The sequence below is a fragment of the Larus michahellis genome, chromosome 6 (assembly GCF_964199755.1).
Source record: "Larus michahellis chromosome 6, bLarMic1.1, whole genome shotgun sequence".
NCBI lineage: Eukaryota > Metazoa > Chordata > Aves > Charadriiformes > Laridae > Larus > Larus michahellis.
The window spans coordinates 42,666,980-42,685,567 of record NC_133901.1 but is presented as its reverse complement, the minus strand read 5'-3'; the positions used below and the strand labels follow the sequence as shown (position 1 = coordinate 42,685,567).

General features: G+C 38.8%; 1 protein-coding gene across 7 annotated transcripts in view; it reads left to right on the top strand.

The window, feature by feature from the left end:
* WAPL (WAPL cohesin release factor) overlaps nt 1-18,588 on the top strand; it is a 160,712-nt gene that overhangs the window by 97,016 nt on the left and 45,108 nt on the right. For all 7 annotated transcript variants that reach the window (XM_074591007.1, XM_074591008.1, XM_074591006.1 and 4 more), the window contains one exon: nt 11,829-12,878. In XM_074591007.1, the coding sequence (XP_074447108.1) occupies nt 11,829-12,878 (1,050 nt within the window). The remainder of the gene's footprint in view (nt 1-11,828; nt 12,879-18,588) is intronic.

Below are 18,588 nucleotides of genomic sequence, written 5' to 3'. Positions count from 1 at the left end.
GTATGGAAAATGTTTTTCAAGTTCAAACTTAGCTCATATTTTCTTTTAGGAAACTGCCACTGTGTTTAGTAAAGGGTTTCCACATATTTATGAGTAGTGTCTGAATTCAGACTGACTTAGCCTAAGGATACATTTCCTTTGACAGTTATTAGAGCTGCTATGTTATAATATGCTTTAATACATTTTTCATAAGGGCTCACACTTCAAAAGTTGGTGAAAACAAGCTTTTTTGGCATGTGCCAGCCCCTTGTGTTGCCCGTAACACTTTGTCTTGTTTTCCCTGCAAGGGAGAAGTAGTTAGCTTCCTGGATCAGCTTTCTCCTGTTGCTCTGGGCAGATGATGCCCTTCTGAGCTACCAGTAAGGAAGAATGTGTCTGTTCCACTGGACTTTCCATCAGAGGTGAACACATGATACAGCTAGTTCAGGCTCTGACAACTCTTGTAATACAGAGTGTAGCAGCTCTTCTGACCATTGGATCTGATGTTGCACAATTTCTTGTCTCTCCAGACCATTTTATTTTTAGATTTCTAGCCAAGTAGTCTTGCTTGCGGTATTGTAGAGTCCTTCAAAGCTTAATTCTTTGCTGGAAGACAAAAAATAGTTTTCTTTCTTTCTGTAGGAAGGGTTTTTAGCATTGGTTACCTAAAACTGCGATTTGTCCTTCATTTGAGAGAGTTGTGGTCTTTGCATGCAAGTTGGGTATGGGCATTGATAACACACTGTGTGGTATGCTGGGTTTTTACATAATATCAGGGTCTGTAGAGTCACGTTATAATTTATATTGTTATGAGTGTAGATAGATAAAGATGTGAGGCAATGTTAAAAAAAAAAGAAAAAATCATGTTTGTCCTGTAAGTATATACTCACAGAAGGAAAACGGACTTTAAATGAGGTTTTCAGAATGTTGTAGAAAAGTTTTAAGCAAGACTAGAAAAAAAGAATGAAGGAGGAATGATAGTTTTTCCAGCTGTGAAAGACAAGGTCCAAGACACATAGGTGCAACTTGGACAAAAATACTTACCTTGGAAAACAAAAAGGGTCAAAGTGTATAGGAAGTTATAGGGCTTTAATTTGATAGAAATTGAGAGGCTGGATATAGCTGATGACAAGTAACCTAGATTAATTTTTAGGTGTATTTTCATTGGAGGTGGCAATGGTTTTAATAATGAAAGAGTAAGTTAGTAATTTTGAGGTTTGGTGGGTTTACTCCTGAATGTTTGGAGGGAAGGCAGTACTGCTGAACACGGCACTGTGCCTGGTTTGGCCAGGTACGTATGTATAGATTGGAATGAAGATGGTACTGAGCTGGCAGTGACTTAAGATACAATGAAAGATCAGTGATCAGGCAGAATATCTAATGATTGCTAGCTGAAGAAGTAGAAGAAGAGGGGGAAAAGCAGATAGATTGTTACTTCAAAAAACAACGTCTTCCTATACCATTGAAAATTGTGCCTGAGATAAAGGCAAGTGATTAGCTCTGTGAATATTTTCTGCACAAGAGGGAAGGTGGTCGTGTCAGCCTGGACCTCTGTGAAAGCCTTCCGTTTCCATTGAATTACAAGGATTTAAAAAAAAATAATTGTACACTGGCTAACAGGAGGTACCATTTTTGCACCAGCGTAAGACAACCTTTCAGAACGCCTGCTGGTACCATGTTTTCCCAGTGGAAAAAAAGTCTACAAGGAATTACTACTTATGGCTTAAACAGGGGTCTAAGGTGAGAAGTAGTAATGCGGTGGTTAGGGTTCAGCTTTTCACAGCTTGGAACCACAGCATGGTGGGTTGTTGTGCTAACAGCAGCAGCAGAACAGTTCACGTTCTGAAAATATGGAAATCTGTTAGGTTCATGGAATGAAAATAATGGTTTATGAGAGATGCTGAATACTGTGTTACCAAACTGAAAGGCTGCATCTATGTGATTTGAGAGAAGAAAAGGTGTATTCTGTCTCACAAGCTATACGCTTAGAAGAATAACTAATCTTAACTGAAATGATGTGATGGAGAACCTGTTTCGTAGATAGTCTTAATAAATAATAAATTTAAACTTTTCATATAAATTGCCTTAGAATTTTGATATTCAGGATGCTGGAAAGGAAACAAGAAGAGCAAACTGTTCTTAAGGAAAATAGTTCTGTGATGGCAGTAAATTAAAACTCATCACTTTAGGGTTTTCTGTGGAATTCTGCAAAAGAAGATGCCACTAAAAACATCTGCAAAGAGGCAAGCAGTGTCTATCCAACCTGCATGCAAACTGGTTGGGAACTCATTTTGCTTCAACAAAAGTAAAGAACCAGAATTACTTAAGAATTTGTAATCATAGCTATGGATGTGGTGGTTCTATAATTTTAGCTATTTTAGTGATTATTAACCATGAAACTGGTCTTTAGAGTCATCTTCTGAGGCTCTTAGCTTCTTATCTTCTGTGTATGCCTGCTAACAGGCACTGCTTTCCGAGATCTTGTGGGTAATGATGGATCTAAGTAAATTTTGCCCTTTTCTTAGAATTGTGTATTTTGTATCCAAAAGCTTTTTTGTGTTTCCCATCTGTTCAATCATAGGCAGAAAATGGATCAAAGGAGTTTCGACTGTAACCTTTTCTCCTTACCAACCAAACCATTTCATTTCCAATGTAGAGCAGAAGACAGAAACAGTAATGAAATTTGTTTTCTTATTTGGAGAAAAGCGTGGCTTTTCTGCAGTTGCTGGTTTTCTGTCTGAACCAGAGAAGACACTGAGTGTATGTCTCAGTTGGGCTCTCTTCCCAGAAATGAGGAAGCACCTGGTAAAGATTCGTCTTTTCCTTTAGCTTGGTCATCTTCAAGTTGTAAAGTGATGTAGCTTTATGCTTGGGGACATCAGTGATGGTGTAATGGAGCCGTAATAAATGTTGTTGAGGTTCAGGAACATCAGGCAGAGCTGTAGCTCATAAGGAGCTTAACAAACTGTTTCCTACATCCTGTGTCAGTGGTCTGTTCCTGAGCTGTAGCCTGTTAATATTTGTGCCCTCAGTAGCTGGAGGGATCTGAGGGCCCTGGATACACTTTTTTTTTTTTTTTTTTTTTTTAATTTTAAAGTCTTACTGTTGTCTTTTCCTTGAGGTTTCGTGTTCTTGTTTTTACATCTGTCTTGGTAGTCAGGTGTCTATTTGAAGAGAAATAGAGAGGGATATAAAATTGGCATCATGCCACCTGCCTGCCTTTTTAAAGATTTCATTGCTTCTGACTAACTTTAATATTATCTATACATTTGCAATGAATTCTGTGAATATGTGTGGCTAATACTAAAAGAAACCTAGTTGAAGTTCATAGATTTGTTTCCTGTGTATAATAATTCAATCATGCTTCTTTCAGTATTAAAATTAAGGCTTCTACAGCTAGTTAAGCAGCAATAAAGGGGCATAAGGTTTCATAGTACAAAAGCTATAGAAGGCAATATGTCTTTTTTTGTAGCTTGGAAGATGCTTTGGTTAACATTCATAAAGAATTGCTGGAAATGAGAGAAAACTAACCTGGAGTTCAAGTTAGTATGGCTAAGATTTAATGCTGGCACTCTTCCGTGAATAAATAGAAGTAGTAAACATTTATTTTGCACATGTGGCCATATTTTGACATCATAGCACATTTTCTTAGCATACCAAGGTTAATATTGACCGTCCTTTTGTTTTCTTAAATTTCCTAATAACATTTGTACTTAATAACCAGTTTTGATGAAGCTTTGAGAGGTAAGGGGAGATTTCAAAGTGTCATGAAAAATGGTGGAGTGAAAAACTGAGTTGAATTGATTCATCTGTTCCCTTCCCTCTCTCTTGTCTGCATGCTGGGAAGGAAAATGCGGTTATAAGTGGGTTCCTAATCCATTAGAAAGGCTGCAGCAAGCTGGCTAGCCAGCACATGTTGCCGCGCGTGATCTGCAGTGTGTGCTGTCTCCTGCCCAGTCTAACAGGTTGGTGTTGAGGAGGTTGTGGGGGGATGGTGGTTGAGTTACGGGGCAACGAGTTTTGTTTGTTCTGTGAGCCCTGAATCTGTTCGGGATAGAAATTTACATTAAGAGACACTGTTCTCACAGCCTGAGAGGCTTCTCTGTGCTCCAAGTAACTTAAAAATAGCAAATAAGGTTTTGTAGCTTTATCACTGAATTGTTAACAAAGCATCTAGTGTTTGACTTTAGGCGATTAGTGTTATACTGTTAATGATGATTTGATTTTTATGGAGCCGAAAATGATATTTTCAGACATAGAGCCAGGCAACTTAGTCTTCTAAGTTAAATGGAAATGAAATGAAATTGAAATGAGAACTAGGCTGGAGGATACGTTTCTTGATGGCTGGTTTGGATTATGGGGGTTTGTTGTTTCCAAAAGGTTTTTTTCCCTTCACTGTGTTTTGGATTCCATCTTGGTATATGCTGTATCAGGGTATGAAATTGTTAACTCATACAGCTTTGGTAGTTGATGGAGAGTTATCTTTTCTCCAAACTGCAGTGTTTCCTCTTCAAGTAAGAAGGCTCTGTTGAACTCCTAATCTCCTGTGAGAAATGATAAGAATTGCGTTTATGGCTTCGCCTTTTCTGCATTAACCCGCTCACTGCTTCTAGGCCCTGCCTGGAGCAGGTTTTGACCAAGTTTGAGTTAATGCAATGGTAAATGCCATTATGGTGAACCTTGAGCAGGAATGAGAATGGTTCTTGCTACGTGTACCCAAATGCTAAAAGTGTAACGCTTGGTGATCAGTCAATCATATCAATGTAGTTTCATTACTGTAAATTTTCGAGTATGTCATCAATGACGATATGAGAAAATACCAGTTCGAGCTGTCTAAAAAATTCTCTGAGGAATCTGTGAAGCTGTCTGTTTGACAGAACAGAGCAACTCTGGCAAGATGTATAACAAATCCTGGAAAAACACTTCAGGCTCCTGGGAGCACTTGTACAACCTCTTAAGCTCCTGTCTTCCCCCAGACACTTTACTTTCTTCTCCCTTCTCCCGAGGTACTTCCAGGCAGTTTCTGGTGTTCTCTACCTGTATCTCCTTTCAAAATCACCAGTAGGAAAACTGTTAATTACTCATTGAATTCTTTTTCATGCTAGGCATCTTTTCCTGGCCTCTCTGGGTGCTGCTGGCCTGTTGCAGCTATACGTAATACAGCTGGTGTTTGCCTGTTCCTCTTGGTCTCTTGATGTTTATTTCTAGGTCCTGGGATCATGCTCACTTGTTTCACAGGAAGCTGCCTTGTACTTACAGATGATGTTGGTCAGTGGCTCTCACATCTCTCTGTTGTTTGTACCAGTAACTTCCCCTTATGTGTATTTGTCATTATCAGAGAAAGATGTAATGAATGTGTTCCACGCCACTCCAAGCAGTGGGGGACAGTCAAAGGTCAGGTTTAGAATTAATCATATTTTTGCATTCTTAAAACCTTTATGCACTTGTCTCTATGTTTCTTTGCTGTTTTCTATACAATATAAAGTAACTGGAATCACTTAGCCAATTGTGAAGATAAATTGCCGTATGGTCTCTTTATTTGTTCTTCTAGCAACTTCTTTTTCTTATTTCATCATCAACCCAGAAGTTAAGTTTTTTGAGCCAGGTGAATAGAGGATTCCTTAGAGTCCCCTTTTTACGTTCACTGCCTGTGCTAGAAAGTGTCTTGAATTAGTACCAGAGGTTCTGCTCAGCTGGTCTAGCATGGCTTTTGCTCTGGAAAAACTATTGGCTATCTCTTCTTTGTTCTTTAAGACAATTTATATAGCTAAACATTGAAGGTAAGAAGCATATTGGAAGCTGTCTTTCTATCTTCAACTAGTAACTTACCTTGTTTTGTTTGTAACTTTCAGTTTAAAACACTTATTTTATGGATGGAATACAATTTAAAAAAAAAAAAAAAGGTGATTCTTTCCACTCTGGCGGTTTCTGAAAGACTCGCAATTTTTTTAGACCTTTCACCATCTCAACAAGTCTGTAATTATATCGTGTGTTTTATTATTACTGTGATCGAACTAAAAGTTTTGTGGGTGGAGAGATAGATATTCCTTCCTTTTCTCATATAATACAATGAAGAAATAGTAATGCTTCTGAGGGCTGTTTGGAAGCATGTTTTCAGGGAGACATTAGTTTCTTAAGAAGAAAAATCTTTTAAAATAAGGGTGAAGTGTGGGTACTTGATGAAAATATCAATCTGAGACATCTTAATGTCAGAATTATCAGAGATGTCCAACTGAGGGATGTAGATGTCTTACCCCTAAAGGAAATGCGTTTCTATTAAAAAAAAAAAAAAAAGTCTTAAAAAAATTAAGTCTAGAATTTAATTCTTCATTTTGTATATGGTATTAAAAATGAAAAGGCAAGAGGTGATCCCACTATGGCTATTCATGGTAGCCACAAGGCATTTTCTTTTTTATTGGATATATAGAATAGCATTTGTTCCATCTAATAAATGAGTGCTTATATTAAATATGTATTTTTTAAAAAGATATGAACAGAATATTATCTTTATATTCACCTTGTCTAAGTGATATAAGAAGTCTAGATGGACATTTCTGTCATGTTTAAAGGTCTATTACTGAAAAAGCAAAGGTATGTTATTGAAAAAGCAGTAGGGTTTTGAGAACTCTCGGTTACATTCCCATTGTTTGAGCACTTTCATATTATATTTAGAGAGGTATAAACTATTACCTTATATAAATTGAATATCTTGCAGTGTATGAACTTGAATTTTTGTCTCTAATGGTCATCTTACAAAGGTTACTTGGCACAATAATCATCAAAATCACATAAATGGAGCTTTGTGAAGTTTGGTTGTGTGCATCTCTGTATGGAAACATCTCAGTGTGTTTGGTGGGAAAGAGTTGAAGTTTCACTTTTTTTTTTTTTTAAATCATCAGCAATAATTAAGACATCCCTATCTTGCTAGTGACATAAACTAGAGCATAAAATAAAGCAAGAGTTAAGTAGTTATGTATAAATGTGTGGGTGTTTATCAGTTAACATTTAATTTAGACCTGCCAGTCATTTAGATTGGTTCTCTCATACTCTGGTAAATAAATTCTAGAGATTTAAACAGAAAACAAATCATGATTACTACCAAGGACTGTTATGGTGCTTAGGAATATACATGCTACTACTGGGGGGGTGAAGACTCTCTGGTGGATTATATAGTTATATGCTATTGCTGATCTGAAATTACTTGGCAGATTTATTCTGGTATTTGAGCCCCCAAAAGAGCCTAATTGCGGTTAAAATTGGGAGGAGAAATTGCATGCCTCTTTTGAACTACAGAATGTCTAATAATTCAAAATTATTTAATTTTCTCATATTTTCTCTGTGCTTTCTGTATCTGTAAATAAAATTATATGTTATGTTTCGTAAAGTCATGCTAGCTTTTGCTGTAGTAGTTACTACAGATAAATGTAGTAATTTTTAAAATCAAGGTTATCAGAATTGCTGGTAGTGTACACCTTTGGGCAATTAGCAAGCGATTTGCAGTAATTTTTGGTATAGGAGCTTCAGTCTGACAGCTGTTGACCTACTGATGAGATGAATACAGTGACTTTACAGAGTGTCCTTTGAGGAAGTATTCCTCTCTCACTGCTTAGTTTTCCACTAAAGCATTATGATGATCCATTTTTAAAGCCAAACTTTCTATTTGGTGTACAGTAAATGGTTTACTGGTCACATTTTCCATCACCCTTGCTTTTTATTGGAGATGGAAAAACCTCCCTGCTGCAGTAATTAAAAACTTCTGAAGTTCTGGGTGATTTTAAAATTTTGGTGTCTGATAAGCATAAAATGAGGGGGGAGGTTAACTGCCACTTTTTTTGCTGTTTAAAAGTAACTTTGTATGCTGTATAAAATTACTAGCTGAGAGTGAAAAATTAGATGTAGCATTTTGTTGATACTTGTGGAGTCTCTTAAGAGACAGCTCAAAATTTTAACTTGGTTATGCACATACTTAAAATGATGCATATAGCTTAGTTAAAGGCAACAGAAGTCCTACTGTAGGTACAGAAAGAGCTGTTAATTATTAACATTTAGCTTTTGAGATCATTCCTTGGAAGTGTAGTAAACCAGGCATCAATAAAGCTGTTTGACTGGGATAGGATGGATTTGTTATTTATTAGTCAGCTGAGATGACTGCAGAAAGTGATTTTTACTCACATTTACAGATGAAGAGAAACAAGGAATTCAAGGCTGGAAGGACTAGATGTGTGGTGCTACTGCCTTAACCCAGTCTGATCAAATTTTATTAATATGCAGGTGTATTAGTGCCTTGAAGTACCTGTGCATTTTTGGTGGTGGGGACTGGCATTGAGGCCTTAATAGCTAGCTCAGTTTCCTCAGTTTTGTACTTGGGACTGTTGGGAAGGAGGACAAGGAGAAGAGCAGGCAGGCTGGCTAAGTGTGAAATTGGAGATGACAATAGGAGCCACTCTGGGAAGAAAAAATGTAACAATCTCAGTGCAGTGAGTACAGAAAAAAATGAAATAGAGAAAATAGATGGGAAGGAGGATTGTTCTTGTCATGATGCATCTCTCAACTGATGCTTCAGTTTGTCCAAATGAGGTTGCTGCAATAAGAGAATAGAAAGTTTTGTTCCCTTAATAGGTCACAGACAACTAGATGGGGCTGTGTTGCTTGCTCAGAGTTATTAGGCTAATTTTAGTGCGTTCTAAAATATTCTAGAACAATTTGTAGAATAGTTTTTCAGTGTATGTATTACATCATCAAAATTAATGTTTTCATTAAGAGGGAAATTAGTTATCTGTTTGGATTTACTATTGCTTGGTGTCTAAGGCATGTTAGAGAAACTTTTAAAAATATAAACAGCACTGTAGTTGATATAAGTGTTAAAAGGATCACCTTTTCCTACAAAGACCTAGTAGATGGTGGCTTTAGCTCTGGGTTACTGACAGAATAACTTCCTGGCAAGGGACTGAAAAAGTAAAGTGGTTTCAACTGCTAAACACTGCTTCCGAACTGATGAATGAACAGAAGAGTTCAGGAAGTATGTTACGGATGAAGTGATCTTCAGTGAAAGACTTAAATATGGACTCCCTGAATATCTTTGTTTTTCATGTATTAAAAGTCTGGAGTTTTAAGAGAACATAATGTGAAAGTATATGTTATAGGGTAGTTATTATTTTTCTGATGGCCTCCTAGCAAAGTGTTAAAAAAACCAAAACAAACAAAAAAAAACCCCAGCAACCAACCAACCAAACCAATAACAAAAAAAAAAAAAAACAAAACCCCAACCAGACACAAAAAAACCAAAACAAACAAAAAACCCCAGCCTTTTTCAGAATACTTCATTAACGTTTCTTTGGAGACAGCTTCCTTGGTAATTTTTTCCATTAATTTCCTGTCAATGCCACTGATGTGTATGAGCTGTATATATTTTTATATATCTTTGGTCTGTTTTCCAGGCTTGATGTGTTGATCGTCTTTTCTGCTTGGGAGTACAGACTGAATTCACTTTTGCATTTCATGTTTTCTGTGAAGAGCTTTTTTATTTCTAGCTGAGTATGTAAACTTCTCTGACAGATCTCAGTTGTACTCCCAGAAAACTTAGATGCAGTTCGTGAAATATTACTTGTCCTGTCTGCCTGAGGCATTTCAGCTAGGATTAAACCAACTTCCTGCAAAACTTGACTTGGTAGTAATTTCTTTTACTGGAATCTTCTGCTTGAACCTTAAAGTTCTTTTATAAACCATATGTGCAAGGATGGCATTTAGATGATGCTGGTTTAATTTGAAAACAGATGAACAAAAGTCCCTGGAACAGTTCCAGTGCTCGCTTTCCTCATCCGGAAGGTTGAAACCTTTTGGTCAGTGCTATGAAACGTCTGTGCCACTTGGGTAAATCGTAGCTGATGAAGTTTAATGCAGTCAGGACTAGTGCTAAAGGATGTTATAGCCTTTGTTCTACTGATGAGTTTATGAAGCATTTGCTAATGAACAAATTTGAAGCTTAGGGGGTAGCGTTCTGGCAGTCGACCGACCCTCTCTTATTACTGAAGCATTCTGTGCCTGTGTCTTGTAAGCATGTCGTTCTCTTCTAGGATCTTATTTTTCTACTTGTCTCTGTCCCAGTTGCTTCTGTTCCTCCAGTTTATCTCATCATGTGCTACTCTTCTGTGCGTCAGGGTCTTCTGCATTCTAGTCAGACTTCTTATCTTCCTTCTCCTGGCCCAGGCAGCCAGTACAGCAAGTGTTGATAGTAACAGTAGACACCTTGGTTGCTGTGCTTGGTTGTACTGTCTCAGAAATTTCAAAGAAATTTCTGCTCGTCTTGTTTCCAGGAAATAACACACTTATATTTCTGGGTATCTCTGTGTATGCGTGTGAGGTGCAACAACAGAGTATGCAGTCTAAATGAAAACTCTGGTACTAAATCCACTGAACTTTTGTTGGTATTCAGGGAAGCCAAAGTGAATGGTTTCCCTACCAGTGGAGGGGACAAGAGGTGGAAGGCTTGGTACTTTCTTTCCTGGTATTACTATTACGTGGATGTTGGTCAGCTGCAAACAATTCTTACAAGAACCGATTTCTTACAGTGGGGTTTGTTCTCTTTGACAGCATAAGATGTGAGTGTGGCTATGGGAGGAGTGCAAGACTAACTTCTGGCAGCAGCTGGTCTTCAGAGCTGTAGAAGTTTGTTGTAAAAACCTGCATTTCAGAAGTGATTTAATTTAAAATTGTGATGAGAATTGCCTTTTCTGTATTTCTTTCTGGAAGTCCAACCATTTTAATTTGAAGCAGCAAAATAAAATAACAGTTGCTGAAGTTGTGTGCCCTTCTGCTCAGGGTGCATTGATCAAAACTTATGGTGCAGTTTGTAACAGGGACTGTAGCATTTTTAGTACAAAAAATGTTGGTAGACTTCTTTCACTGGTTTTAGTAGCTCCACAGTTACTGGGTTAGGCGGTGAATTACAGGATTATTTTCAGCAAATTTACTTAACTTCATCGGTAGATTCTGTGGTTCATGCTGATTTTCATTTCTACTGTGATGATGCCTCACTACTGTCTAGTGCTTAGACCAGTAATGTCTGCAGGAGCAGCTGTAACCTGCTCATGCATCCCCTTTCCTGACTACAGCACGTCGTTATAATGCATCTGGTAGTATTAAAAATGAATATGTGCAAACTTAGCTGATTCATTGATTTATATGTATGTGGCATTTCCAATGATATTACCTGTTCAAGTTCTATGCCAAAGCAAAAAGTACTTAAAAGTAGGGCATCTTAAGTAAATCAGACAGTAAAATCTAGATCACAAAACTTTCACTTGAAACACTGGTGTAGTTGCAATAGCTTGATGTAAAAAAGGATTCGGGGGGTATGTTCACATAAGAATAAAATACAACACTCTTATAACCTATGTACCGGAAGGAAATATAATTAGAAAATGCTTTAGAATCGCTCTTTATCTCTGATTATTCACTGTAAATCGCTTGTGTGTGCATCATTGAATGGTGATTGACTTCACTGGAAATTTCATTGTGGACTTTATTCTTTTTTGTGTAGGTTGTATAGACAAATAAGTGGTTGTATTTAGGGTTTACTATTGTTTTTTTCATGATGCACTTGGTTTCAAAGTGATGTTTATTTCAAGTTATTGTGTATTTTTGCTAGAAATGGTAAGAAGGTTTTACTATAGCAAAAATTTTAAACTGGAAGGCTTGAACAGTATAAACCAGGAGGATAAGGACCTCTTTAATGTTTTTTGTCATTGAACACTGAATAATTACTGTTATGTTATGACTTTTCAAAGTTGCCTGCAAGAGTGATTTTTTTTCATAATGTTTTTTAGTAACAAACTTATCTTTTCTTGTAGATAAAATTCAGAATTTGAATGAAGATAATGAGAAGAACAGTCATTTTATCTATGAGAATGCTGAAGACAGTAACAAAACCAATGCTGAAACTACAGACACTTCGGGATACAACATTGAAGCCAAGGTCTTGCCTGATTCTTGGGACTCCCACATTGGAAAAACAGCAGGCTCTCCATCAGAAACATCTCAGACGAAGGGGCCATTAAGAACTCACTTGTATGAATGGGAGGATGAAACTGAAGACACCAGAACTGGAGAGTATATATTAGATTTTGACAATGAACATCTCTCTGAGGTGAAGAGCAAGGATGAGGAGTGTGATAAAGAAGATGCTGAAAATCCAAAGGAAGCCATTAGTGAAGAACTTGTGCAAACTATTCCTAGGCCAAGCAACTGTAGGACATATTGTCGATCCAACAAAGCAAAACCGCAGGGGGCAACAAATTTTGACAAGCTAATGGATGGCACTAGTCAGTCTTTATCCAAAGCAAACAATGAGTCAAATAATGACGGTCTGAACCCAGCAAGAAAAGTTTCTTTAAGTAGTGGGACCAGTTTTAGAGGGACGGTTGGACGGACTAGAGACTACACTGTTCTACATCCATCTTGCTTGTCAGTTTGTAATGTTACTATACAGGATACGATGGAACGAATCGATGAATTTACCACAGCAGCCCCTACTGACCTGGGAGAAGCTGGACGCTTAAGAAAAAAAGCGGACATTGCTACTACAAAAACTACAACCAGGTTTCGACCAAGCAATACCAAATCCAAAAAGGATGTCAAATTAGAGTTTTTTGGGTTTGATGATCAAGATGAGGGAGGGGGAGATGAAGGCGCCTCTAGAAGTTCTGGGAGTTCCAATTACAAAATCAAGTACTTTGGGTTTGATGACTTGAGTGAAAGCGAGGATGAAGATGAAGAATGGCAGGTAGCAGAAAGGAAAGCTAACAAAAAACGAAGTAGAACTGCACCATCTTCTTCGCTACAGTCGACCTCTGACAGCAATGAAAACTGTTCCCAGGATAGTCAGCTCAGTACTAATGCAGGTAAGCAGAACTCTTCTGGAATGCATACTTAACATTTAAATTTAGTTCACCTTTTATATTTTGTTCTTTTTGCAGCATAGCTAGGAGTTTGTTGAACAGTACTACTGATTTGGAAATGTAAAAGTTAAATTTGCTTATTTCTGCTGTGGTCCTGTCTGGTGTTTCGTAGCTGTCTTGAAGTATGCTTTATACCCCTTGATCTTTTGCCAGAGGTAGAGTTTTCTTTTTGAACAGAAGATTCTTACTTTTTTGCTGTGTTGAGCATACACTACCTCTGCCTGGAAGGCACACATCTTCCCACAGAAGCTCCCCATCAACCCAGAATTACAGACCCGATTGCAGAAATTTAAGTGTTTCTTAGAGATATGAAGTATCTTTTTCCCTTTTGTGCGTTTGAATGCATTGGAACAGTTTGGAACTTTCTCAAGTTCCATCTTACCTGAGGATGCACAGCTCAAGGAGAGGCGGTGGGGACCCATGGAATGCCATGGGTGGCAGATGACTGGCTTTGGGTGTGCCTCTGCATATTGAAGTATTTCTTTTTTTGCTTCCAGTTTTCAGATATCTCCATCTTCTGCATAGGTGGGGCGTATGTGTACACGCACACATATACAAGTAAAACTGTTCACACGGAATTTGCTGAGCAAGTTCTGGTGTTTGAGTGCCTTTGAAAAATTAGACTTGCTTGGTGGTCGGCTGGGGCCCATGTAATGACTTTGATCAAGGTTGGGGTGTGTTGGTGAAGAAGAGAAGGAATAACTCTGGTGAAAGGTTTCTTTTTGAAAAGGTCTAATGCCAAGGAATCATGCATGTTGGAATAACTATTTCAAAACACTGATGCTGTTCTAGGGAACTTAGATGGTCCTTAGTTTCAGAGCATGAAACATGAGAAGTTTTTATCCATTCATGAAGTTGCTACGTTTTTAAGACTTGGGCAAGATAGATTTCATTGTGATGGGGAGAGAGGAGGACTCAAGTCTAGCCTTGCAAATGTTGGAAAAGCTGCTTTTTCCTACAAATAGCTTTTACTAATGTAATCCAGAAATAATATTTTTCGTAAGAAAATAATATTCATTTCTCTGTTCTAATCATAGCGGTCTCTAAAACCAGAATTGTCTGTAAGCCTTTTAATCAAAGGTAAATGTAGCTGCTAAGTTCCTTTGTAAATTCTAAAAGGGCCAAATTAATACTGAAGTTACATGAGAAGATTGTGTTTTCAAACAAAAAAAACCTTGATTTGTTTTTATAAAATTTAATTATGATGAGACACTTGCATTCAAGCCTCTTTGGAAAATGGGTTTAACGTAAAGGGCCACTCATGAAATACTCCATCTGAGTCCCTTTCTCAGATGAGTCTTTGTTCAGCCATTTATTGCAGGGAAAAAAAATGGCTTATACAGTTACTGCAGCTGAGATGCTGACCCATCAAATAATCCTTTCAGCTGCTGCCCTCTGGGGTCTCAAAATATCTGCAGTTTGCATTCAGCACTTCATTTACCAAGGAGGCTATTATACTCCAAGGCATCACAGATTACTTCTCTGGAATATTTTCCTAAGAGATTCTCATGGCACAGGTAGATGTAAATTTGTGTTTTGTTTGTTTCTTAATACACTTCTCCACTTCTCAGGTAAGAGTTATCTCTCAGTGCCTCTGTTGAGAGATGCTTCCCCTTTATTTTTAATCTCCTTTGCTCACTTGATTCCTATTTTGTGCTGCTGTAGCCAGGTGAGATTTGACTTGCATTTTTTCTTCTGAAAATTGAAAGGGTGATGTGAAGTTATTTCCCTAAGTTGCAGCATTTTCCCCGGTTCAGTCCTGTAGTACAGATATAAAAATAGGGAGTCTGACATTGCCCTAAAATTTGTAAGACTCCTTGATGTGTTTCATGCTGACTTCTCTCAGACCTTTGAAACTTTTGAGCATCACAGTCACTCAGAACAACCATATTAAGGCCCTTGAATATAGTGATGATGAGCCTGAGAATTTATTAAGGACTTCTGGATCTAAGCCCGAAGTTGCGGTAAAATACGTGACATTGCTGTGAGATATCATCTTTACATGCTGAAAAAAGTGACTTCTGCATCCATGGAAAATGCCAGTTTTGAATCCAAGCCTCAGAAAAAGTTTTCAGAACATCTTGTACAATAAAACTTTTTCCTGAAGTTACAAACAGTACTGAGAGGTGCTAATGCTACCTGAGTTCTGTGTGTTCTGTACTATTTTGTACTAATGAATAAATCCACAGATAAAAATCCAATGTTCCTGTTCCAGGTTGACAGGTGAGATACCGGATAGCCTCTTTGACTTCCAGCCCTGGAAATTCCTAAGACTGATTTTGACATTCTGTGCATAAAGAATGTTATGTGGCATAGTCAGTTTTTCAAGAGATTTGATGCTTTCTATTACAGTTTTACAAAATTTTTGCCATAATACTGGTTTGGTTACTTACTGTAATTTAGGCCCATTTTTGTGAAACATATTTTAGAATCTTAGTATAAAATATCATGCAAAGATTTTCTAACTGACTGAACTGGAAATGGACTACTCCTTTCAGTCTGGTAGCTCACAGTTGAGGGAAAGTGATACATATTTAAATGCTTCTGCAAATAAAATGTAAGGAAACACTAAGGACTAGATGGGCAATATTGTTGGTGTAGGAAAAAAATACAGGGCAGATTCAATTCTAGTTAGACTGTCTTTCACTGAAGCGTCTTTTCTGTTGTTCGCTGGTATGATAGTCTTGCCTGCTGAAATGGTTAAAAAGAAAAAACACCACCAAAAAAAACCAAACAGCGAAACAAATAAAAACAGAACAAACAAAAAAAACCAAAACCAAACAAACAAAAAAAAAAAACATGAGATGCTCCGGCTTTTACATTCCTAGATGCTGTTCACAGACTTTTCTTTTTAATGAAAGTACTTCATAACTTTATGAGCCTGAGATTTTTGGTGAAGCTTTGAGTTCTAGTTAAAGTTGCCGGGTTTTTTGTCATTGCAATCTAAAATTCTCTCATATCAGCCAGTATAGCAGCCCAATGAAATAAAAGCCCCTTTCACTCGCGAGCCTCCCAGCTGTAGTCTGCCAGAATGTCAAGGGCTAAAAGTACTGATGAGACTTTACTAGATCTGAAACAGTACCTGTATCGTTTCACTAGCCAGAATACAGGATGGCTTTAGTAAAGAGAAGCTTTTAATACCGGAGGAAAATGACTTAATTACTTGATTATATTAATCAATAGGGAATTGTATCCAAGAGAAATCTGAACTAATGACAAAGAATCACGGAGTGGTAGGGGTTGGAAGGGACCTTTAGAGATCACCTCATCCAACCCCTCTGCCAGAGCAGGTTCACCTGGAGCAGGCTGGACAGGATTGTGTCTAGGCAAGTTTTGAATATCTCCAGAGAAGGAGACTCCACCACCTCTCCGGGCAGCCTGTTCCAGTGCTCTGTCACCCTCAAAGTAAAGAAGTGTTTCCTCATGTTTAGGTGGAATTTCCTGTGTTCCAGCTTGTGCTTGTTGCCCCTTGTCCTGTCGCTGGGCACCACTGAAAAGAGTCTGGCTCCATCCTCTCGACGCCCGCCCTTTAGATATTTATAAGCATTGATGAGATCCCCTCTCAGTCTTCTCTTCTCCAGGCTAAACAGACCCAGGTCTCTCACCTTTCCTCATGAGAGAGATGCTCCTGTCCCTTGATCATCTTTGTAGCTCTCCGCTGGACTCTCTCCAGTAGTTCCTTGTCCTTCTTGAAGCGGGGAGCCCAGAACTGGACACAGTATTCCAGATGCGGCCTCCTTGACCTGCTGGCCACACTCTTCTTGATGCACCCCAGGATGCCACTGGCCTTCTTGGCCACAAGGGCACATTGCTGGCTCATGGTCAACTTGTTGTCCACCAGGACTCCCAGGTCCTTCTCCACAGAGCTGCTTTCCAGCAGGTCAACCCCTAGCCTGTACTGGTGTGTGCGGTTATTCCTCCCCAGCTGCAGGACCCTACACTTGCCCTTGTTGAACATCATTAGGTTCTCTCCACCCAGCTCTCCAGCCTGTCCACGTCTGGCTGAATGGCAGCACAGCCTTCTGGTGTGTCAGCCACTTCTCCCAGTTTTGTATCATCATCAACCTTGCTCAGGGTATACTCTGTCCCCTAATCCAGGTCATTGATGATTATGTTGAACAAGACTGGAGCCAGTACTGACCCCTGGGTTAGTTACAGGCCTCCCGCTGGACTCTGCACTGCTGATCACCACCCTCTAAGCTCTGCCATTCAGACAGTTCTCAATCCACCTCACTGTCCACTCATCTAACCCACGCTTCCTAAGCTTACCTACGAGGATGTTATGGGAGATAATGTCAAAAGCCTTGCTGATGTTGAGGTAGACAATCTCCACTGCTCCCCTGTCATCAACCCAGCCAGTCATGCCACCACAGAAGGCTATCAGATCAGTCAAGCGTGATTTCCCCTTGATGAATCCATGCTGACCACTCCTGATAACCTTTTCCTCCATATGCTTGAAGATGACATCCAGGATGAGCTGTTCCATCACCATTCCAGGGATGGAGGTGAGGATGACTGGTCTGTAGTTTCCCAGGTCCTCCTTCTTGCCCTTTTTGAAAACTGGAGCGACGTTGACTTTCCTCCAGTCCTCAGGCATCTCTCCTGTTCTCCAGGACCTTTCAAAGATGATGGAGAGCGGCTTAATGGTAACACCTGCCAGCTCCCTCAGCACTTTGGGTGCATCCCATCAGGGCCCATGGATTGGTGAGTGTTGAGTTTGCCTACACAATCTCTAACCCAATCTGCCTCAACCAAGGGAAAGTCTTCCTTTCTCCAGACTTTTTCTCTTACCTCCAGGGGCTTGTCTCAGCAGTAAAGACTGAAGCAAAGACAGCATTTAGTAACTCCACCTTCTCTGTGTCCTCTGTCACCAGGGGACCCACCTCATTCAGCAGCGGGTCCACATTTTCCCTAGTCTTCCTTTTTCTACTGATGTACATGAAGAAGCCCTTCTTGTTGTCCTTGACATCCCTTGCCAGATTTAATTCCAAGTGGGCCTTAGCCTTCCTTGTTGCATCCCTGCATACTATGACAGCGTTCCTATATTCCTCACAAGTGGCCATTCCCTTCTTCCACATTCTGTAAACTTCTTTCTTCCATTTGAGTTTTTCCAGAAGCTCCTTGCTCATCCATGCAGACATCCTGCCTCCTTTGCCTGATTTCTTATTCATAGGGATGCACTAAAGAAGAGTAATGCTTAACTAAAAATAACTTTAAGCTTCGGTTTTGAAGAGCAAACCTGTATCTCAGGGACGGTGTTATACTTCTGGAAATAACTGTGCTATCAGTTTGTTTCTTTTTTCTGAAGATCCTGCCATGGTTGTCAGTGGTTTGGGTGGTCACTAAGATTTTAATGTATTTAACTTCTGAACTTGTAGTCTCAGAATGCTTTACTTCCCACCTGGGAACACCTAGGACTATGTTAATGCTTGTTTTACTACATTTCATTTTGGCCAATGACAGTAGAATTATTACAGAAAATGACAGGCATAAAAAAAAGAAAAAAGAAAAAAAGAAAAACTGTTGACTAAAATTAAACATTTCCATACTTCTATGTAGATTGACATAACCAGGATAGAGTAGTTGCCCTGAAACCTGCTGCTAAAGGAAGGTATGAAGATCTGTCCTCTCTAACATGCTTATTTTTATTTGG